This window comes from Grammomys surdaster, unplaced genomic scaffold (genome assembly GCF_004785775.1).
Source record: "Grammomys surdaster isolate TR1022 unplaced genomic scaffold, NIH_TR_1.0 348, whole genome shotgun sequence".
NCBI classification, from domain to species: Eukaryota; Metazoa; Chordata; class Mammalia; order Rodentia; family Muridae; genus Grammomys; species Grammomys surdaster.
The window spans coordinates 5,128,047-5,152,996 of record NW_021604767.1 but is presented as its reverse complement, the minus strand read 5'-3'; the positions used below and the strand labels follow the sequence as shown (position 1 = coordinate 5,152,996).

At 39.7% G+C, this 24,950-nt stretch overlaps 1 protein-coding gene across 2 annotated transcripts in view; it reads right to left on the bottom strand.

Annotated features, from left to right (window-relative positions):
- Positions 1–24,950, bottom strand: part of Txlnb (taxilin beta) — a 38,438-nt gene that overhangs the window by 7,134 nt on the left and 6,354 nt on the right. For both annotated transcript variants that reach the window (XM_028779239.1, XM_028779238.1), the window contains exons 3-7: positions 21,216–21,307; positions 15,309–15,479; positions 10,153–10,347; positions 7,803–7,922; positions 4,622–4,696 (exon numbers count right to left, since the gene is read on the bottom strand). In XM_028779239.1, coding sequence (XP_028635072.1) covers positions 4,622–4,696; positions 7,803–7,922; positions 10,153–10,347; positions 15,309–15,479; positions 21,216–21,307 — 653 coding nt within the window. The remainder of the gene's footprint in view (positions 1–4,621; positions 4,697–7,802; positions 7,923–10,152; positions 10,348–15,308; positions 15,480–21,215; positions 21,308–24,950) is intronic.

Here is a 24,950-nt window from a genome sequence, read left to right as displayed (position 1 = left end):
CCTTCCTTCCTTCCTTCCTTCCTTCCTTCCTTCCTTCCTTCCTTCCTGTCTTCCTTCCTTCCCTCTTTTTTTTATTTTGAGAATTTCATACATGTATATAATGTGTTCTGATTAAATCCACTGCCATTCCCCCCCCCCCAGTTTCTCCCTTATTTCTCTCTGCAGCTTTTCCCTTTAGACTTCTTGTGTTCAGTCTCTTCTTAAAAACCTATTGAATCTACTTAGTATTGCCTAAAATGTTTTTTTAAATAAAATTATAAAATATACAATTACAGTTTTCTTATGCCATAGTTTTTACAAATATTTATTGGTCACTGAACATACCTATGCACACTTATATAAAGACATTTCTTTGACATGTGGGTCCTGCTTTGAGGGATTAGCATGCCTAACGGGAAGACAAACTCGATGACAGCTTGACCATGGGATGATCAATACAGATTACTAAGTCAGAACCTTACTTGCCCTGGGTTTTCTCTGTAATCAATGTTTATAACCTAAGCTAATGAATAGCTGTAATCTTAAATTATGCCTCTGACCCAGTAGTAATGCATGTGTGTTTGTACTGTATTATGAAACACATTTGCTGAAAACAGCAAATAGAGCTCAAAAGCAATCTTATAAATAAATGTCTCCCATAAATGTTGAAGGGGCGTTTGGATATTGCTTGGTAGTATTTGTTTGCTATCTGGCTCCACTGAGGTCAGTTGGAGTCAGTGACCCAATCCCTTGTAAGGCTGTGTTAAAGATTCTTAAAGTACTCCATTCCTTCCCTCATGGGATGCTTTCTGTGCTGTTCGTAAAGACAAAGCCAAGTCCTTTATTAGAAACAGACACAGACACATTGGCAGACTCATAAGACTCTTTCCAGATTCAGGCTCATGTAACAGACAAACCATGACAGAAGAGACAGTAGAGTGCAATGCAGAACTCAAATCTGCGCTCACTGGACTGCAGTGATACTTCAGGGGTTAGGATCACAACCAAACTGTCAAATCTGGCCTTGCTCTTGGTTAAACAATAGCAAGGGGAATTGCTTAGATTTCTTTCCTCTGTATGACACTAGCCTAGGATTATTATTGACACTGAATTTGTTATTCATGTGTCCAAATTGATGCACTTAGAGACAATAGCAAAACAAGTATATTATATATATGTAGCATGTGGTGTATGTGTGTGTGCACAAATGCATGTGTGCATGGTGCAAGTGTCATGGCATGCCTGTGCCACAGAGTGCACGTGAAGGTCTCAGGAGTTGTTCCTCTCCTGACTCTTTGTGGGAAGGGTGCTATGGGTCAAACTCAGGTTGGCACACTTGTGCCAAGAATTGGGTATTGCTTTATTGTCTTCTTTATTTTTATTAGATTATTCCCATTGACCATTTTCGTTTTGCTATGTTTAAAAGTAAAATGTATTAAAATACACATAAAGTTAGTCTCCCTACACACTTGAAGTATATGGATCAGTATTAATATTTCCACATTATCGTACAGACAATCTCTAGAATGCTTTCATGCTTTGAAATGGAAATGCTGTCCACATTGAACAACTCCACAGATACCACATAGCTTCTCAGATTCTCTCTCAAGTTTTAATATTCTTCTTTTCTTCCTATTGGACATGGATAGTACAATTTGTTTGCCTTGTCCCTTGGTTTGGTAACTTGCACCAACATTATCTTATTCTAACTGAAATTCTGTACTTCTGATTTTATTAGTGGACATTTAAACTATAGAATTGGTCTCTGATTAGTATCCTGACACAATTCATGTTTAATTTGACAGGAGCTAGTCACTTTTTCACTTCGGGACTACAAAAAACATAGACTATCCAAAAGTCATGCACAGTAGTTTTCCTGCCAGAGACAGAAACAGAAACAAACCACTCCATGATTAAAAGTAACAAAAACTGCTGCAATCTATCACCTTGAAAAGGGCCTAAAGACTCACTTTTTTTTTTTTTACTCTTAGTTGCTTGTGTTTGGAGGTACATGTATGTCACATGGTGTGTAGAGGGCAGAGTATAGCTTTGCAGAGTTGGGAGTCAGTTCTTTCTACCATATGGGATATGGGGAATCAGCAAGCTTGGCAGCAAGTTTCTCGATTCACTGAGCCATATCAAGTGGGTCCTCATACATTCCTCTAACTGACCACTAAGTCCTGATTGGAATAGGAAACAGAAGGAACTGTGTTTAGAAATTGTCTTAATATGACTATGAGACTTGATGTGAAAGCAAGTCCTGTTTCCAAAGTCCTTGTAGAGGGCTCTCCTTCATCTAAAGATAAGAAAATGATATTGGAGTCTAGAAACTATGATTATACTTTTAAAACAATTTACTCCCTGAACTTCCCCTTGAGTTGTGTTTTCTGTCTGTGTTGTCAGATACTGCGGACATTCCATGTTTGCCACTGTCCTCATCCTTACTGATCTGGTGACAATTCATTAGTCACGACAGTTGTATCCCAACTGATTATCTATGACAGCTGCTCTATTATCTCAGTTTATAGAACAGAAAGCCAAACCCTGCGTTCCTAAGTGAGAAACACATTCCCAATTCATCAGTCTTATATAGTCTCACTAAAAGTGACTTCTGTATAGGACAGCAGGTCTCAACCTGTTGGTCATGACCCCTTTGGGGATCACATATCAGATATTGACATTATAATTCATAACAGTAACAAAATTACAGTTGTGAAATAGCAATGAGATACTTTTATGGTTGGAGGTCACTATAACAAGAAGAACTGTATTAAAGGGTCTCAACATTAGGACTGTTGAGAACCAGTGCGCTAGGAAAACATGCTAACTGCCCTTGGTATTTTTCTTGCTCCAGTCTTAGAAATGTGTATAGAGGCCTTAACTTCCTGCTGTTCCTGGAGTTTACATGGGCAGAGTTGAGAAACTGGATCACATTTGTTTATTTTTATTTCCTGCATCTTTAAACTTCTAGATTCTTGGTTCTATGAGATGGTTCAGTCTATAAAATGCTTGCTATGCCAGCATGAGGATCTGACTTTAGATCCAGAGCACTCACATTCAGAAAGCCAGGCATAGCAGTGTGCTTCTGTAATCCAAACACGAAATGAACGGGAGGATCATGGGTGAGGCTTGCTGGCGGGCAAGTCTGGTCGAATTACTGAGCTCTGAATTATTGGAGACAAGTCTCAAACAATAAGGTGGGTGGTGAGTGAGGAAGATACTCAACTTGACTTTTGGCCTCCACATACACATGAGCAAATCTGTACACTTAACATGCACATGGACATGGACATGCAACATAGACACATTCTGGACTCTGATGGAAGCTGCATAAATCATTCTCTAGGCTAGAATCTAATATTAATCTATACTTTTCAACTTCATTATCTTCATTTAGCTAAGTGATTTCTGTCTACTGATAGTGTGAATAATGCCTACTGCCAAGTAGTATCCTTTGCTTCTCTCAGGCTTTGTGCTGTTAGTGAGCAGAGACAGACCAGAAGCTCTGGCTTGTTTCTCTGGACTTTCTTTATTCCTAGACAGTAGCATCACAACTCTTTTCTGCTGTCCACAGGATAGCTGCTGTGGACCCTGGCTTGCGATCCTGACACTATGATGTGATAGTTTCTGCAGCTGACTCAAAAGATGGTCCCGAGTTTGTAACTCCGAACCCTGTGATTCTGTGAAAATCTAGGAACATTATATTTCAAACTTCTATCTAACTAGTTTGAAAACTTTTTTTGAATGTTCTCAAGGAATGGATTATATTGGGGAAAATAATTTCCATTGCATTCTCTGTATACCTTGCATAAATATGCTTTAGAATGGGATACATAAACATTTACAATCTTAAGGCTGCCTGATGTGGAAGGCTTCTGATGTCCTCGATTTCTATGAATTTCCTCTGTGAACTCAGCATCCCGTTAGGGCTTGGGCATTCCTCCTAACAGTGGGGCCAGAGTTCCTCTGTGGTCTATGACAGGGAATGTTTCCCTGGAGGGCCAGAACCCAATGTCAATAGGGAAGATAAATAGGCCTGGCTTTTGCATAGAGCCAGCTGGGGCAGGGGGCTATATTTTTTGAGCCTGAAATGGGAACTCTATAGTCTGATAAAAACAAAGCCATCAACACACAAAGCCAAATCAGAAGGATTCTCGACTTTCCTACCACACCTAGCCATTCATCACTGACCAGATCAGTCTTGATCAATATTTTCGTCTCTATTTTTCTCATTTTCTTTATATTATAGACAGTATCAAAATGAGAGGACTGTTTAGGATTGACAGTTACAAATGGTGCTTTTGAGTAATTTTTCCATTTGCTCTCACCTTAATTGGGGAATGAATCAGGTGACAGAGAAGAAATATGATAGAGAGGTGGGACTCTGGAAATCAGCTTGCTGTTACCTACCACTTTGATGGCATCATTTGTCTACGGACCTCTTGGCTACATAATATCGGTTCACATCATTTCTTTTGCATAGACACAATATTCTCTTAAATGTAATCAATGTGAACTTGTTCCCTCTCACCGGACATCCCCTGCCACCTGTGAAGCTTTGTGCAGAGAATTTTGGATCCCAGACCCTTGGTACCAGAAGGAGGCTACCCCAACCCTCCACGTGTTGGTCTCCTCCCTTCACCTGAGCCTGCAGCACAGTCTCCTGTTCCTTCAGCACTTTGGCCTGAAGTTTCCACTCTGCCGCCTGATTCAGCAACTGTGAGAGAACAGAATGCATAGAAAGAAAATCTAGTTGTATATAAATTGTCCTTTTTTACCATATATACGTAAACCAACTTTCTTCTTATGCCCCTCTCCATTAAGTATTTTTTTGAAGGGAGAGACTTTGGCAAAATATTAGTTGACAAAGTTAAAGAAAACAATGAAAATGTTTGATTGCCAAGGAAACTAGTGACTTTAATTTAAAAAAAAATGTAAGTATCAAAATCAAGTATGAATCACACAAAATCTAACCTCTTGCCAGTCCCATTGGTCAGAAGCTTCCCAAACAATCCTCTCTACCATCACTGTCATCAACCTTAGGTTGAACATCTCCAGACTTCCCCACCTGGGCATGGTTGCCTGCTTACTATATTAGCACTGGTCCCTTATATTAGCACGTAGTTATTCTCCACCACAGAACACATGATGATTTAAGAAATACATATTCCTTCTTTATCCCTGGTTTTCAACACAGCACTTCAAACATGCGTCTGACTCTCCTCAGGGGATCACTAAAGGGTAGATCACCCTTTGGAGAATATAGTCTAGGGTATATAGAGTGTGCGTTGAAATCTATGCTTTTCTAATACTTGAGAGGGTTGGCTCACAGTGACAGCACATTTGAGCAATGGAGATATTTGATGGGTTGCTCTGAACTCTGCCCTCTGGCACTAAGAGTCCTCACTCCACTGCCACAAAGAATTCTTCCATATAAGCCACTGCAGTTAAGCCACATGGTTGAGCTGGGAGCTGGTGGGTGAGCATGCTGTTTTAACTTAAGATGTACAAATACCTATTAATCAATATTGATGCATAGCTATAGTCTTTGGTTTAGGTTTGTACCTTTTGGTCAGAGCTCAGAAGGGTTATTTTGAGGGTGTGGTGGGGGTCTGCTGGTCCCTGCTTTTGGAGCCAACAGGGCCAGCATGTTGAATGTCTTTTATTATTCTGATTGTATGGAGAAACCTCTAGTTTGGACTTGATGTGTGCAGGCATCAGGAGGGATAGGTTTTAAAAATCAGCCATTAGGATTTGTTGTCCAATTTCACTTCTTTTTTCTGTCATATTTGAAAAGTGGGGTTATTTTGCAGTTTTCTATGGTAACAAATTAAGTGATTATAGTGTAGTTTCAGCTAAACAAAAAACTTCTGGTCAAATGTCAATGAGTCACTTGAGTGAATGGCTTAACAGCTGTCTGTCTAACAGATCTCTCAATCCCTGTATGTATGTATGTATGTATGTATGTATGTATGTATGTATACACACACACACACACACACACACACACACATACACACACACACACACACACATCTCCTTTCCCCATCTCTCTCTCCCTCTAGCAACACTGCTGACACGTACGTCTGAATTCATGCAGTGTCACAGAAAGCTTAGGCTTAGGGAAAGATGCATGTGGATTAGAAACACATTGCCATCTCTTAGCAGGGTAAAACCTTAACCAAGTGTTCTCTTTGTGCCTCGGTTCTGTCATCTGTGCAATGGCTCTGTAGCTTTTGGGGACTACTTGGAGTAAAGAAGTAAAAAATACTACCACCCAGTTTCTGCAGTCACTCAGCAGTCAGCCTTGATCACGCCTCCTCGCTGTCATCCTCTTAGAACTGACGGATGCCAGTATCTTGAAGGAATGCTCCCCTGTCTCCATCTCTTCTTCTTAGCTGCCATCTCCCTAATCCAAGTCATCAGCACATCTCATGTGCATTGTTCTGGGACACACACACACACACACACACACACACACACACACCTGTCATCCTTTTTTTCTATTCCATTTTCCATCCAGGAGGCACATTAATCTTTTACATATGGGAAGCCAATCGCGTTATCTCCTTTTCTAAAACTGCTTGGTTATTCCACATTGTATTTAGAATAAAAGTCAACTCTCTCTCCAAGTCCTACAAAGCTGCACAGTTGGAGCCTGCTTACCCCCACATCTTGAACATTTCTCCACTTGCTTCACCTGCTGAGGATTTGTCTGTTGCTGTGTATTGTGATGCTAAATACAATACTGGCCCTGGTTGCCTCAGGGATAAGAAATCTTCACACACACACACACACACACACACACACACACACACATACAGCAAATAATACTATGTGACCTTACTCCATTAATTTAACTATTAGTTAAATAAAGATGCCTACAGCCTATAGCTGGGCAGAAGAGAGGTAGGTGAGATTTGGTTCCCAGGCTTGGAGTCTGAGGAGGATGAGGAGGAGAGAAGAAGATGGAGAGAGGAGAAGACACCATGGGTTAGGTGAATCACGAAAACATGGCCATGAGGGCTGGCTAATTGAAGCTAAGAGTGAACATGGCAGGACATGGCAAGTCAGACCTCGGGGCTGTTGGTAGAGAAGTAGATGTTAATGCCTCAGAGGGCAGATATCTGTCCAGCTCTAGTGCTTTAAAGGCTTATCATGAATATAAAGGTTTTGTGTCTTTTATCTGGGAACTAAATGGGTAGAAATCCCAGATTAAATATTTTCACCTCTAGCTTTTCTTCCCTCCCTGACCTTCCCCTGGGCATGGAGCAGGCCATGCTGGATCTAACATCAAGCCTTTCACTGACAGACACCCCTGCTGGAGAAGACTCCCATGAGGCAGTTCCTTAAGAGGCAGAACATTGCTGGCACATCCTCTCCACCTGTCCTCATCACTCAGTCTCTGTAAGTCCCCTCCTCCAGCCCCATCTCAGTTCCTCCTTGTTTGCCTGATAACTTACTATTATCTAAATAACCTTCCCGGTTCACTCGCTCCTGAGCATCTTTCCTACACAGTCTCTAATCTGCCTGGTAGGAGGTGGCCCTTCTCTGTCTTATTCACAGCTATAATCTAGCACCTAAAATGCTCTCAGCAGATAATAGGCACTTCAAAAACACTTGTTGCGTATGTTGAATGACTATTTTGTGTGAATAATGGCACAGGCCCAGTGTTTCCTACTGGGCTAGCCCATTTACTTCCCCATAGATGTGTGGGCTTTTATATGAGTGAAGTGATCTTCTGCCACTGTCAGACAGCTTTCCTAGAGAGCCTCTGAAGAAGAGGTACATTACATATGCACACCAACTAAAAGAATAAATACATATTCCTTTTCCCGTCTGTGCCGCTCCTCTGCTTCCTGCATCATTTCTTGAGCCTCTTCAAGTTTTGCATCCACCAGCTTCTGCTGCAGTTCTCGGTGTTTGAATATTTTGTCCAGATGCTAAGGAAGAAGAACGCATAAAAGCTGGGCCTGTGATCAGTGCATAGAAATGTAAAAATAGGAAACAATTCTCATGAATAAAAATTTCCTAGTTTTTAAATTTCTAAGGAATAGACAACCTGGCCTCACTAAAGGCCATAAGTTGGTGAGGGTCTCCAACTCACCACTATCCAGAGATAGCTTCAAATGGTGGAGATGTCAAAGGTCAGCAGCACTAATGCTTAAAGGTTACCAACATGACTTTTCTCAATTTGGAAGGCAGTTGATATGATGCCATTCATTATGCTAAACCTTCCAGACAATGCTCCATTGTACTCTGGCTTGGTATTATGGCCTTTTTCATGATTGTAGGACTACCTTTAACAATAACACAAATAAAATTTATCATAGTGAATTTTCATCAAAGAGTATCAGTATATGATCCCTAGATGTGTGGGACAGAGATACAGACTCCTGAATGCTTACTCTGCTGCTCTAATGCTGCCCAAATGTTAAATGCTTGGTATCTAGCTTGACACTATTGGGATGTGGTAGAAAATTCAAGAGGTGGGGTTTTCTAGGAGACCTTCTGGTCTTTGGCAGTTATTGCCCACTCCTACCTTCCCAGTTACCATGAAGTGAGCATCTCAGCTTAGCCACACCTTTCTCACCATGTCTATGTGCTACTTTGACATAGGCCCCAAAATGATGGGGTTACTTGCTTATGGACTGAAACCTTTCCACCTGTAAGCCATAGCAAGCTTTTCTTTCAATAAGCTGAGTCTTGTAAGTAGTTCTTATAGAAGAAGAAAGCTGACTAACCTATAGAGATAACTTGACCTGCCCTCAGCTGTGAACTGACAGTCATTCACTCTCCTCCACATCCTGACCTCTGGACCACCTCTGTTTGAAGGGTGGCTAACTGGCTAAGAGGCCCCATTGGAAAGGAGACACACAGAATGTTGTATTGGTATTTAAACAGAACCAGCACTGGGAACATGAAACTAATATTCCAGGTCATTCCTAGCTGAGATCTTTTGAGGAGAGCAAACATTTTCCCATCGGCTCTTCCTTTCTTCTTCACTCTTACTTCTATCCTGGATGGAGTCAAGCCTTCTCACAAGAGAAGATGGTAGTTAGGCATTATGGTTCACTATGAAGTTTCCTGATTTCCCTAAATCCTATGACCATATGCTACCTACTCAAATATTGTTTTCTTGATAAAATCTTGCCACATTACCAATCCAGTCACTTGTTATATCATTAATATAAAGTACTGAAAATGAAAATCTTAGTGACGATGAGTGATATTCTCTCTATGCCACTGCTTTCATACATAAAACACAGCAAAGACAGTGAGTGCTATGGCTAATATTAATAATTTGGTGAGATCCAGAGTCACTGGGGAAAAAGGCTTCTGGGCATGCCTCTGAGGGACTGTTTGCATTAGATTAACTTCTGGGCTTGCCTGTGAGAGGTCATCTAGTTTGATCAGGTTAACTGAGGTGGGAGGCCCACCTTAATTGTGAGCAATGCCATTTCATGGTCTGGGGTCCTGGACTGAATAAAGATGAGAAAGTAGGCTGAGTATAAGAATCCTGTATTCTGTTTTCTGTCTGTGGACCAGTGTAACCAACTGTCTACCTGCTCCTGCTCCCACCTCTTCCCCTCCTCCTGCCGTACTTTCCATGCCATGGTGGAACGGTTCTCCAAAACTGCTAGTCAGAATTTATCTTTCCTCCCCTATGTTGCTTCTTAGTAGATATTTGGTCACAGCAACACACAACACTGCTTACATAGATAGTGTTCTGTGCTTGATAGTAAAGTTGAGACAAGTGACATATTGTATGCAAAGTATATGACCTAATACATTGCTTGACACAAGTTAGGCACTAAATAAATAATATTATAGTTATTACATTATTAATGTCACTATCAGCTTGTTAATTGAGATAACACAGTGGGTCCAATGAAGAGAACAGAGTTCTCTCTTGTCTACATGGGAAGGATTTTTAAAGGACCCAAGGACTGTGCAGGATGATTGTGCCCGCAGGCCAACACTTCTGTTTCCTGCTAAGCCAGGTGTTTTATAGGACTGTCTGTTTTTATTTTGGTCAGTAAAAGAAATCCAATCGTAACAATTAATGGTTGAGAGGGTTGAGGTGAATTTCTTCTTAACCAAACCCCTCCCTCTCACAAGGCAGTTCTGGGCCTGCAGAGAGTTCTGCTAGCTGTTTGATGTGGTTTTTACCTCCTCCCTGAGCTCGTACTGGTCAATGATGCTTTTCAGTTTTTCTGCAAGCTCTGTGTTCTCCTGGCAGAGCTTCATATTGCGCTCACTCTGCTGTTCTATCTGAGTCTGGATATCTGTCAGGGTAGTCTGAAAGTGACTTGTGATCTCTTTCCTCTTCTCTTCTTCCTCTCGTGCCCGTTGGAGGGTTTCCTCCTGTGAATAAACAGCAAGACATTTTGTGCTAGTTAGAGGTGCCCATGGTTTAGAGAGCTCAGGATAAGGTCATCCAAATAAGCAATGCACAGAATAAGCAGAGTGTTTCTTTTCTGTTCTCTACAGCTAAAGTTGCCTGATCTCCAAATTAAAGTCTGAGCTGCTGAATGCGGTCACTCAGGGTGGCTGCTGGGCTTGGTGATGAGCAGACTTCCTTTAAAACAATGAATTCCAGAAATTCTTAGGTAAATGGATGGAACTAGAAAATATCATCATGAGTGAGGTAACCCAATCGCAAAAGAACACACATAGTTTCACTCACTGATAATTTGATATTAGCCCAGAAGCTTGAAATACCCAAGAGTCAATTCACAGACCAAGTGTGGGTGCTTTGGCCCTTCTTAGAAGGAGTAACAAAATACTCAAGGGAGAAAATATGGAGACAAAGTGTGGGACAGAAACTCAAGGAGCGGCCGTCTGGAGACCATTCCACCTGGGTATCCATTCCATGTGCAGTCACCAAAGGTAAACGCTGATGTGGATGTCAGAAAGTGCATGCTGACAGGAGCCTGATATAGCTGTGTCCTTAGAGGTCTGCAAGAGTCTGACATATTCAGAGGCAGATGCTCACAGCTAACCATTGAACTGATCAAGGGGTTCCCAATGGAGGAGTTAGAGAGAAGACTGAAGGAGCTGAAAGGGTTTGCGGCCCCATGAGGAGAGCAACAATATCAACCAACCAGAGCTCCCAGAGTCTAGACCACCAGCCTGAGAGCACATAGGGAGGGACCCAGGGCTCCAGCTATATATAAATGTAGGGGAGGATGGCCTTGTTGAGCATAGGTGGGAGAGGAGATCCTTGGTCCAATGAAGGCTGGACACCAAGTATGGGGGAATTTGAGTGTGGGGAGGTGGAAGTGGGGGGGGGGAACATGGGGGCACAACCTCCTACCCCCACCCCCCGGCCCCCGGGCTAGGGGCCCCCGGGGCGCGGCCGGCGCAATGAGGTAAGGGGATAGAATCTGAAATGTAAATAAAATATTCAATTAAAAAAAAAAACCTGAACAGTCTCCTGCTGAGTAAATGACCTGCAGAGACTTCTGGGAGTCACATTGAGACTTGGATCTCTTAGCTGTGGCCCAGAAAAAAAAAGGCCACTGAGATTTACTGACAGATGGGAAGCAGATCATGTGTGTTTCTCTGTTTAGGGGTGCAGTGGGGGAAGGGTGGTGGTGGTGAGACAAATAGATGTAATGTTATTCTATAAAACTATGGAATATTAACCCCACAGTTGTATCATCCAGATTTTATAAGTGAGATCATAATATAAACTTTTTTCTTTTAGGTTTTATCTTTAAAATTGTGTGGGTATCCAGAGAAGCCAGAAGAAAGCATCAGATCCCTTGACACTGTAGTTACAGGTGATTGTGAGCTGGGAACTTAACTTAGACCCTCTGCAAGAGCAGCAAGTAGTCTCAGTAATAAAGATATATTATCAGGAAGCTTTTTATATAAGCTATTCAAAAATAGAAAAAGAAATCTTTCCAAATATACTGGATATTTCATTCCTGGACAGAACATTCATTTTGTGTGTCATTTTGTGTTATAAATAAAATACTTGCAACATAAATCTTGAGTTAGAAGGTAATAAGGTTGAAATCTCCTTAAGTCTAAAATGAAACATTGAGACGTTTCCCAGCATCATCGCCCTTACCGTTTCTTACCATCGAGGAACTGAAAGTTTTATATTATTCCTGTTCTTTCTCTGACATCAAAACTCCACATTTGTCACTAACCACTAATACTGTGCCCACATTTCTCTATTTACACCAGGAATTATCTGTGTTATAATTGCTCCTTTCACTCTTTCAGAATAAAGGGTTTGCGCTCGCTATATTATGCCAAAGATAGACACATTTATATGGCTGACAGATGATACACACTTTTGGATTCCTTTCAGTTCTGGTTAATTGTTAATGGGAACATGCTCTTCATTGTGGGCAAGTGAAATTACACTGCCTACCAACTTCAAATTATGAAACGTAGAAAGAGAGAATTATCATCACAGAAGTAATTGTGCAAGTCTTTATTAGAATGGAATAATGTGATCAAAACAAGAACTGATTTGGAAAATATATGCTCTAGAAATATTTTAATCTACCTTTCATCTCCATCTTTCTTATACAATGTTAACACATTGTCTAACTTGTTGGCCATCAGAATTCTAATTTCATCACACTGTAACTTCCTAGAGAGATTATAAGAGATATTGCCTAATCTAAGGATTATTTGAGGTAACATTTATTTCTGTATACCAATACCTATTATATATATATCACTAAAAATGGTTGCAACTATCAGCTTAAGAGTAACCAGACATATCTGTGATAGTGATTGTCACCTCATTGCTCCTGATATACTTAGAAGTCCCTAAATTATGAATCATATGACTATAGTCTATGATCGTAATTCTATTTTTATTTATAAATATTCCATGTATGAGTGAAAAAGCTATGCCATGCTTCTGAGAAAGTCTGATATTTTCCAGATCTGAGCATACATTATTAAACATATGTCAAGTCACTCAGTTCTGGCTTGTTAAATGGCAGCTTGAGTCTTGTGTTACATTGCCTCCCCCTTTAATAGGAGGAAGCCCAAACTATCTTTGAACTTGTGATCCTCCTGCCTCATCCTCCCAAATACCAACATTCTATGTTGTTTTTCAACTACACAAAAATAAGTCTTACCAAATGTTATTCAATTGAGTTCATTGATTAAAGAATGTGCCATCTCTTGGACAATGTCTGAGACAATTTTTAAAATTAATCAAGTGTATTATGCAAAATGAAAATTACTAATGCAAATAAGACCCCAGAGACCAAGGCTGAAAACAAGTTTTTAGACATCACCATATACCTAGAACTGATGCCACACCTGGCACATAATCCATAGGTGCTCAGTAATGCTTGTTTAATGGTTAATTCATTATTCACTTGTGTGAAGACACATGAGTAGCTTTGGCTAGATGATTGCTATAGTCCTTTCCACATTAAGCACCCGTGACATTCTAATAACAAATACTACTTATTTCTTTACCAAAATCATGTTTCTTAAGCCACTACTCACATTGTACTAGAAAGTTCTTTTTTTGATATAGTTTCAGGCTCAAATTTACTCCTACAAGTATCTGTAGGAGTTGCTGAGACAAGTATATTCCTCAAACCTTCACTGGCCTTTATCTAAATTATTAAGGGTGTGCCTTTGTGTTTAACACACTGAAGAAAAAATTTATAAGGAATTAAAATATATGGTGGTGGAAGAAACTGACTATGCTCTCTTAGCATGTCCATAGTTTTGGGGACTCAAGTCCATGGTTACTTGATTTTTATTTCTAGGCCATGATGAAGAAGAACATAATTGTCAGGAGACCATAATAGAGAGCCATTCATCTTAAGGTGGCAAGGGAGCAAAAAGACCCAGAAAGAGGCTCCACAGATAAGATAGAAGCTCCACACTGGGAGCTTCTTTCCTCCAAATAAACTCCACTTCTCAACAACGGATTCAGCTATGAAGCCATCAGGAGATTAATCCATTGATGAAATTAGCACCATCATGGTAGAATCATTGCTCAAAAACCAATCATCTGAGGGATATAACCTTCAACACACAAGCTTTTGGAGTCTACACTACAAATCTAAACCATAGCTATATCCTTTCTAAAAATATTGACTATTTTTTAGATTCAGTTAGTGTGAATTCAAATTTTGAATTCAAAAATTCAAACTTTCATTCAATTTCTTTCTCCTTAGCTGGACTGGGAATGTAGATCAGTGTCACTCAGAGATTGGAGCAGTTTCTCTACAGTTAAAAATTTTCTCCGTCTCTGATGCTTCTCTTGAAATGTTTCTCTCATCTTTTGGTGGTTATATAGTTTCCCAAATTTCCACACTCTTGCTTTTCTCTGAAAGATGAAAGATTTTCCTAGAGAAATTTAAGACATCTCATGCTGTTTCCAAGTCTTCCTACAAGCTGAAATCTGTTTAAAAGAGGAAAAGGTGAGAAACTTATGTTACATCACTCCAAGCGCCAAGACTCCCAGAGTCTACAGATGTAATATGTAGAAGACAAAACTTGGTGTACCCTCCTTTGTCCACACTAAATATTTTTTTAGGCTGAATAATTAAGTCTTGAAGAGTAGTTTTGTGTTTTCTTTTAAGTAGTTCTTTTTTTAAGACAACTATTGATACTTTGACTCTCTACCTCCCTTTATCATGTCAATTAAACTACATGTAGAAATACACGTAGAATTATCATGTAGCTACATGTGTGTCATGTAGAATTCATTATAAATATAAAATGTTGAATTTTTACAAAAATGTTAAGAGAAAACTAAGGTATAGGGAGCCAGCCCAGAAGTTAAGACCATTGGCTGCTCTTCCAGAGGATCTGGGTTCAGTTCCCAGCACCCACATAGCAGAGCACAGCTATCTGTAACACTAGTTCCCATGACTTCTTCTGGCTTCCTTGGGTACCAAGCACACATGAAATGCACAAACATCTGTGCTAGCAAACTACCCAAACACATAAAGTAAAAAATAAAAATAATTAAATAATAAACTAAGGGATATCAAAAACAATCAATTCATCAAAACCAAACCAAACAAACAAAAACTCAACCTAGCAAGAACAACAAAAGGAGCATGACACTTCACTCTGAGTCACTGTGTATGCTCCTTGCATGTGGAAGCTCATTTACTTTTTCCCCTTCTGACCACGTAGTCAGAAGATGGGGAACCATTCATAGAGATAAAATAACTTGAAGATCACAAATGAGCGAGTGGCAGAACTAGTAGTTGACTTCACTGCTGTCTAGTTGTAAGCCGTGCTTTCTCCAGATAGCAGAGATCTGTGTCTATGCAGCTTACTAAAAACGTGTGTTTCCAAGCCGGGGTGTCACATACCTTCAGGGTCTTGTTGTGCCTCTGTAGCTCTCGACACAGACTCTCAAGTTTGCTTCGAGCGAGGATGGCTCTGTTGTGCTCACTCTGCAACTGGTCCTTCTCTCGCTGGGTTTGCGCCTGCTGCTTCAGTAGGAGCTTCAGCTTCTTCTGCTCAGTGCGATGTTCATCCAGCTAGACGTGGGGGTACGAGCGGCAAAGAAATTGGCAGGGATGTCTTTGCAGCTCCCAGAAAAGAAGCAAGCCTAAGGACGTTCTGTGTGGTTGTTCAGAGCTATTTTTAATCATATGCCTCTCTGGCAGCTCATGAACTTGATAAGTGCCACCACTGTATAATGTGTATAGTTTGTAGAGCATAATACATATGATTTTTATATAACTACTACTTCTATTAGCGTCCTCTTTCTTGATTATTTATGGTTGTCTAGAAATGCTTTTCTTTCTTTATCTTCTTTTCCTTTTCTTTCTTCTCTCTCTCTCTCTGTCTCTCTCTCTGTCTTTCTTCCTTCCTTCCTTCCTTCCTTCCTTCCTTTCTTTCTTTCTTTCTTTCTTTCTTTCTTTCTTTCTTTCTTTCTTTCTTTCTTTCTTTTTTTGTCTAATGATATTATCTAGTGCTATCCAAAAAAAGATAGACACACCTGAGAATCTGGAAACGGCTGGAATTCATGGCAATATCTTGTTTGTATTCAGACCACAGCCAACAATTTGTTTGCTTGGTATACATTTTGTTCTCATAATTCTTTCCGAAGATAAGCTAACGGTGACATTTTTTTAAAAATAGGCAAAAGAAAAATAGCTTTCTGGTAAATATAAAATGAAGTTCTCTTTTTTATAATTTTGGCGGTTTAAATGTGGATTCTTTGGGTATGAAAAAGCAAGAGAAAGTATACCCCCAAACACTTGATGGTTTTTTTTTTTAACCAAAGCATTAAAAACAGCTACTGTATAAACACACTGGCATGAAAGACAACTGCTTTTAACATTCCCTGCTGCCTGTAAACTCTGTCCCCAACTACTCTGTGCCTACAGCAAAAACATAATGACCCTTGTTTCTGGTAATCCAGATGCATGAAACCACTTTACCCTAATACTGTCCACATTAGGATGCTAAAATATGTGGGTAGGATTGCCAGATATAATATAGAATGCCTAAATAAACAGAAATTTCAGATATTAAGGAATAATTTTAATACAAGTATATTCCAAATATTGGATGGACCATATTTTTATTAAAAGTTGTCCATTGTCTAAAATGTAAAATTAATTGGACCTAAGGTACTTTTATTTGCTAAACCTGGTAACATTATTGTGAAGTCTTAGTTCTAATGGAGCGAGCATGGGAAACAGCCTCCAGAAGCTTCCAGAGAGAGAGACCAGTAAATTCTAGGAGTACTAGTGTCTATCTGAACACTAGTGTAGCCATATACAAGCTCAGACTTTGGTCTATAACTGTTTACTCCACTGGATTTGGTTTCTTTTGTGCCTGAGTGTTGTTTAAGCCACGAGGAGACTATTCTATTAATAGCCATGTTGGCTAAGAGCAAGAAAACTCCCTGGGGAGCTATTGGGTATCTCTAGATGCTAGGGGTTCCTGGTGCCTCCAAGAGCTTGGTAGAAACAGATATACATTCCACATGCACCTTGACCATATCTAATTATTTCTGTTTTTAAAGTCTGTTGGGTTATATTTTTTCTGAACTATTTGAAGATTGTCATACTTTCTTCAATTCATATTTTGTTTTATTCTTTCTCCTACCGTGTTGAATAACCATTATAAACCTTCTTCAAGTTAAGCCAAGAATATGCACATTTGATATTCTAAGTTTATAGCCATGTGAAATTTCTACTTTTTAGGAATTAAGATTGAAAAAGAGAACTATGTTTCTGGAAATATGGACTGGCATTAATGTCCTTCTTGAAAAGCTTGGGATCCTGACAGTAACATCATCTGATTGTGAGATGCAGAAATATCTCCCGGCAGAGACGCCCACTGCTCCATGGTACAAGACTGCCTCTGTCTAGGAAACACTGCTCTCTGTGACTTTCTCTGTGTGTCAGGAAGCAAATGCACTTTCTGTGCTTCATAAGTTGGAAGATAGATGACTTATGCTTTGCCATATTTAATCTTTGGCTGTGTTATAAGATCATGCACGTTTAAATTTTAGCCAGATCTATTTTCCTTAGCTTTAAAATGAAAGACTCTAAACTTTTGAATTTTTTAGTAGCTGGATGATTTCTTTATTCAGATAGCTCAGACTTCTGTTCTTGTGTTTGAGTGCAGGGGTTTTTGTGTTTCAGTTATGTTCGGATATCCAGGGCTTACTGTAGTAGGATAGCTGTGCTCTGATGATGTTATATTGCCCTGGCTTTTGTCATTTTTGTTCTTTCACAAGCTGTTAGCTATCTAGGCGGCTTTAGTCCCTGGATGTTCCTCTTGTAGTAGGTATTGAGAGGGGGATTAACCTCAATGATCCTGGTATGGTAGGATCTCTGGTGGATATACTTGGGCTGTAAGGTTCCAAACCTGATGAAGATGGGCAGAGAGGTGGTAGGAGAATGGAGATCTGGCAGGGATAGCAACCTGCTCAGGGCAATTGGGTGTGCCTCAGAGGACTCATCGAGCAAGGAGACGGGTGCAGGAAGAGAATCTAACCTGTCTGGTTCTGGGTCAGCGGGTTTGATGAAGGTGGACAGAGAGGTGGTTGGAGAATAGGGGTCTGGGCAGGGGTTTTTAATGAATGAAAGTGAACACATTGCAGTTGAGTCAACCTCAGCCCAGAGCTGGCTGTGCATTTTACGATTCACATAGGTACAGTTCTGGAAATGTGCAATAGGTATAAAGGATTTTATCTGAAATTTCTTATTTTTTCTTCTTCATTAAATTTTAAAAAATGAAAGCACAATTGGTGTCAATGGTTAAATTCGAATTACATTAGTGATTCCTTTTAAGTATATGGAAGTTGTGGAAATTTCTGGAAAGTACTTTTCTAATGTCATTTCTGAATGTAGTCATGAAGTATCCTTACTTATTAATGAACATATTCTTATTTACTGATGAACACAATGCCAGATAATATTGCAGGCTTCAGGCTTTGTAAGCATGAGTGAACTCAAGTGGCAGGTAGATTTATAGTATTGGAGTTGACAGTTTATTCCATATTTCAGACATTTTCTATACTAATATCCTAATCAATGGGCAAGAAAATAGACTTTTATCTCCAAGTAACTAATTAAAATTTTTTTATGATTTTTCTTCCCTGAAATGGAAATCTAATTGGTCTTTGGGTCAGCTTCTGAGATCTTAGTTTGTTATAGAGGATAAGACAAATGCCAAGTGTTGTAAGGCTTGTACAGGCTTGACTGTTTATCTAGCATGGTAAGTAAGCACAGGGACTTTCCTGGGACCAAGGTAAGTAGCCCTGGCTCTTGGAATAATCTCCGTCATACTAGATAGGCAACTCTTCTCCAGGCAATGTAGCACCATAAAGGGCATCAGATAACAGTCAAGAATACTTCCTACTTCCTGCCCAGCACCTGCAAATGGTGCTAGAAAATAAATGATAATGGCCTATGTAGTAGTTGAGTTGATAGACAGACAGTACAAAAAATATTGAAAAAAGAACACAGGTGTACAAGTCAGAGCAATGTGACATACACATTCGAATGTGGTTCAGATTTGGGGAAAAATATCCTTGACCTCCAACTTATGTTATGCTAATTTAAAGTGCTAATAGTCAATGTTAAGCTGCTTTGTAATTTTTCTACCCATATTTTAGCAAGCAACACGGTCATAAAACTAGAAAACAAAGACGCATGAATCCTGTTTGATCTAGTAATCCTATTTCTAAAACTTTTTTCTTAAAATCATAATGAAGAAGGGACAAATCTAATAAATGATGGCGTTCACAACAGCGTTAGCTTCTGAAGCAGGAGGACACTGTCTCTTGAATCAGCACAATGTTGAGGTTGGTCTTGTGCTGCTCTGTATTCAAATGCTAAATTCTGTACTCCTAGATCTGCTTTCTCCAAGACAAGGGAATTCTCACATACAGCAGCTTTTGTTGTGCAGACCTTGTTCCCAACGTTAATTAATAATAAAAAAAAAAAGGCTAATTGGGCAGTATAGAGAGATAGGTGGGACTCCCTGGGAGGGAGAAAGGGACTCTGGGAAGAAGAAAGAAGAAAAGCCTTTTGCCAGGAGACATCAGAGGAGATGGACATAACTATAGGCTTTGAGGATATATCTAGTTATGTGGCTCTATGGGACTAGATGGTTAACTTAGAGGAGCTAGTTGAGAAGTCTACCCAGCTAAGGCCTAAGCTTTGAAATAGTAAAAGGTCTCTGTGTGGTTATTTTGGGAAAGGGTGGTTAAGGAATAACTACCACCATATTAATTTCTAGTGTCAATTAATATATACAAAATATTATCATTTTTATGGCACTTAATGAAATATAACACAAATTTAACAAAATATGCTTATACAGACTGAATTACATGAGAAACTGCCACATGAGCCGAGAAAACAATCAACTCATGTGCCATATGGTAGACATTACTCCATTTCTGGCACAGAGCTGGAAAGGAACATGTATCAAACAGAGTTTGTGTTTCAGATGATGGATTAGAAATATTGTTTTGTATATTTGGATCTTTTGTGTCATTATGATATGGTTTGTGTGATTAAAAATAACTGAAAGCTAAGCCATCAGGCAGACACTCAGGGTTTAAGAATTGTACTGTGTGCATGACATCATGATTCTGCAAAACAGGATGTGTAGAGGCAGAAGAAGGAAAGGACACAGGGATTACAGGACTGCAGTCAGTGAAAAAAAGAACCATCAACAGGTATGGGTTTTGTGAGCCTGATACTTACTCAGTAAGGGAGGCTCTCCCATAGGCTCAGGGCCTCTTGTGGGGCTGGACCTTAGCTGTAAAATGCATCTACCCCTGTAATGGAGGTGGTTCACCTCCTGCCCAGAGGAAGTTCTGTGCATCTCACACTTCATTGGTCTGTTGCTGCTTCTTCAGGAGAAACAAGCCAGTGGCTTTCTTAAAGAGCATACACAGGAAAAATAAGTAAAATGAAGTTCTATATATCTCATTTCTTGGTGTGAAGCGGGGAATGGTACATATACCTCAAATGTTTCTGTTCGGTTGCCTGTTTTTCCACCCACGTATCCCAGTATGTTTTCATGAGGCTTCCTTGATACCAGAGTACTGTGCTCACCAAGCTCTTCCCTTTACTGGCCAATTTGAAAGCAGAGAAGACAGTGATTTTCTGGAATTCTTGGATGGTTTGAAGTGGCTTCCCTTGCTCCCAGGACCCTACATATGGAGAATTAGGCTGTGGGGGGGGGCATGGATCTGGGGAGTAAGCAACCCACACTGATGACTTCATCATTGTAGGGAAGGGAAAGAATAGGGCCCAATGAAGAGGTATTGAAGAAACAGGTCAGGCCAGACGAGAGTGTACCAAGAACTGTGGGGTGGCATTAACTCCACTTTGAATTTCCCCTTGTAGCCCTTGAGAAACACAGATATAGAAGCTGAATGAAAGTTTGATATTCATTCATCTTTATAGAGGAGATGATCCTGCTTTTAAAGCTATCTTTATAAAATGTCCACAAATTTCCATTATCTGTATTCCTTTTTGCATCCCCCGCCCCCAAAATTATCTGCACAATTGAACAGGGAGAGTGTTACCTTCTCTGCTCTTTCTATTATTACATGTCAGCCTTTCTTTCTCCTTAAACATACTTTTCTCTTAGCATTCAGTAAATCTAGTGATGATTTGTTTTGTGGTAAGTAGCTGTGTTCTATAATTATGTTCATGAAAAGTCATGTTCTCTTTTCAGCACTGACTAAAGCTGGGGGCTTTCTGACAGATAGAACTGATAAAAAACCTTACCAGTTCAGCATACTTCTTGAATAAAAAATCAAGCCTTTCTTCAGGTGCTTGCAGCTTGTTCAGATTTTGCATGAGCAAGTTAGCTTCTTTACCTAAAAAATAATAATAAAAATAAAATAAAATAAAATGAGAGTTGGGCAAATGATCAGATGATAGGGACTAGTATACTATATCGATTCCTTGCAAATTAGGAGCAAATCTCAGCCAAACCAAGAACCTTCCTGAGTCTTAGCTAGTGTTCTTTTCCTGTAAGAAAGGATGATCTCTGCCTTTCGAAGTAAGGATTAGCTCATGTGATGCAGAGTTAAACTCCTGGTAGAAATTCAATGAATGCTTGCTAAAACAATAGTCTTCAAATTTTCTTCTTCATCCTCATTACTTCCCTCATGTGTCCTTAATATTTTAAAGGTCACAGCACCAACTTTATGGCATGGTAGATTATCCATATCATAAATGAGAGAGAGAGAGAGAGAGAGAGAGAGAGAGAGAGAGAGAGAGAGAGAGAGAGAGAGAGAGAGAGAAGAGAAAGACAGCTAATCAAAACTACTGAGAAGCAGGAAACAAGTCTCAGTACATGGTGTTGATGGTACTCCAGCCCAAGTCAGAGTCTTGGCAATCTACTGAGCCTGGTTTTCCCATATTATCTTAGTACTGCCCTTTGAACCAATCTTCTCCTCTTTGTTTGGGTGGAAGTAACTCTAATTATATTCCCTACCAGAGAATAAAAGGGGAAAAGATCTAAACCTGGGAGATATTTCGTGTGTGTGTGTTGTGTGTGTGTGCGCGTGTGCGTGTGCGTGTGCGTGTGCGTGTGCGTGTGCGTGTGCGTCTGCGTCTGCGTCTGCGTCTGCGTCTGCGTCTGCGTCTGCGTGTCTGTGTGTTCCATGAATTTGGGCTCAGCCTTCTCAGGCAGTTATTTCTTCTACTTAGGCCTTAATCTCTGCTGATAGCAGATTTTTTTCTCTCCCCAGTTGGATATCAAGCTATATTTTTATGACTCATATGTTCCTGATAATTTACCAGAGAGATTTAGGATCTTGCTACCTTCTTCCTTGTGTCTCCTTTAGCTTTGCTTCTCTGCAGTGCTAGTTAACCATCTAGCCGGTGTCAGGAGGAATATCTGGAATGCTCAGATCCACATTGACCACTGATTTGCAAGCCATGTTGCCCAGGTGGAGGAGTCTTTCTGTTCTCATCTATTTGTGAAAACTGCTCTATCTACTCACAGTAAGGAGGTCAGGTCACTGAGGAGAGCCTGAGTTTCCTGATGTAAACATGCTAAAGAATGTGAGCAAAGTTGCAACTTTTTCCTGAAGAACTGGCATACCCCCTGGGCTAGAATACTTGCTGTTATCCTGGAGAGGCAGATGTGTCAGGAGTTAAGGTTGCCTTTGAGAGACAGGGCATGGGACATATTTATAAACATTTATATTCATTATTTACTTGTGACTCAATTCTAGTGGACATCTTTTATTCTTATTTATTAAATACAGCAAGCCTACATTGGATTGCAAACTTCTGGGTCTAACAGGATCTTTTAAGACATCCAGGCTAGCCAGTTTAATTTTCTAGATGAAATATCAAAGGCCCAGAAAACACCAACATTACATAATTACCACTGACATTGTAAAAACTTTAATCACGGTGACTTCCTCTAAGCTTTCCTGAGAAATTTTGGTAGCAGAAAAAGATACTGAATCAAAGGTAGAATGTCTTTAGAAGAAAATGACCTCATTCCTAATGTTTGGTCTATGTTGGCTCAGTGAGTCAGTTCAGACCTGAGACTGGCCTAAGACTGGCTATGAGTGGGGCTCCACCAGCTCCTAGCTCTCCTCCAAAACCCTTGATGATTGATTGCTCTTTGTGGCTGACTATGATCTGTTCCTGCTTGGCATGTACTTCCAGCTGCTATTCTGGAAGCTTGGGTGGTCTGCACTGGCCAGAGCATTCTTTCACCCTGGGATTCAGAGCCACGGATGTAGGCATGTGAAGACTGCTCTCCTAGGATAGTCTTACCTATTAAAAACAAGGAAGTGCTCTTGTCCATAGGTTAAGACCAGGGCCTATTGAAGCGTTTGGTCCATGACAAATGCTGAGTACCGATAATAATATAGTGAAATGAAGCCAGCCATAGACATCTATATCAGGCAAATCAAATGATATTGTTCTAATTAAGCCTTTTTTCTCACCTGGGGCTTTAGTGTCTTGGGACATCTCTCATGGTGAGCACTAATGTATGAAGTCATTGTATGTCTTATTGGAAGGGAAAAGAAATGCGAGACTCCAGTGCCAGTGCTTTCTTCTCAAGTTAAGGGTTGGTCTCCTTATGTTGTATTTTCTGTAGCTGTACAGAGGGCATTTTGTTGTTCTTCTTGTGTAATCTTCATGTTAATTGAAAACCCATTCTGCTCTAGTTGTTCGTTATTTTGTACAGATGCTTATCTATCATTCCAATGTATCAATACACCTTCAAAACTTGTTCCCAGCCTCAACAGAAAATTCAAGAAACTCAAGAGAAGCATGTGCAGAACTTATTAGAGACAGTAGGCTTGAAACTTGCATGCGTGCTGTTGGCCTAGGGCACTACATGGGATACTTATGGAGGAGAGGAACAGAGATGTGCTCAATTACTAAGAAAACTGTTGTTGTAGTCCATGGAAATGGGGTCATGTGCTGATGTATCAGACACAACAGGAAAACCTGACTTTACTCCAGGACATTTTATCAGCTGGGCATCATCTGCTTTCTCCTGAATGTGCCCTTGCAAAGTTAGCCTCATTTCTCCCTGCAAAAGCTGACAAAGGCATGCAGTGGGTATGTGACTGCCACAATGCAAAATGCTATGTATTGGAAGCTATATCAAGAGTTGAAACACCTGTGCAAAGAGGACAGTACTGCGACATTTGGCTGTGACTATTGACATAACTGTATTGAAATATAAAGGAACCATTTTATGTCAAAAACATTTTAAGTCTTTTTTTTTCCAGTCAATCATTTGGAAAAGAAATTAAAACTTTAAATTTTAGACAACTGAAATGGCTGTAGAAATGTGAAATTTTTCTTGAGCTATTAGCATAGAGATAAATACCTGTTAAATACCCTGATTACTTGCATAGACTTAAGCTATCCCTAAACTTATACCCTTTCTCTTCCAAAGGGTTTCTTTTGTTTTATTTTTGGTTGAGGGAATAATGTTGGTTCTTGTACTCACTTGCACAGTTCTGTATTTACTTCTTCTGGTCCACTTATTGTTAAAGTGTATTGGATAATACTTCAACTGTTAAATCAATGTTCATATTTTAATGCTAACTTTTATTCTCTTACTAATAAAATTGAACATCATTAAGTGTTAAAAACAATTTTTGAACATCATTAGATGTTTTCAGGAAAATTTGCATCTAACTAGGAGACCTAAGTTCTAGAACCCCCATGACTGTCAGCAAACTGAGCAACTTTGTAACTTCAGGGTTTTTTTTTTTGCATATTGAATTAAATTATTGAGTTGACTAAATGGAGTCTTTAATAGTGACTCCACAAATGAAATCATTTTAACCATTTATAGCCTAGAATTAATAGCAATAAAGGGAAAATGACAACATTGTTTGGACGATGTATTTGTCATCTAAGAATTTTAAATGCTGATCTACCTTTTATATTTGTATTCTCTAACCCTTGCTACAACCTCTCATGGTCACAGTGTTTGATTGTTTCACTTGGTTTTAATACCACAATTAG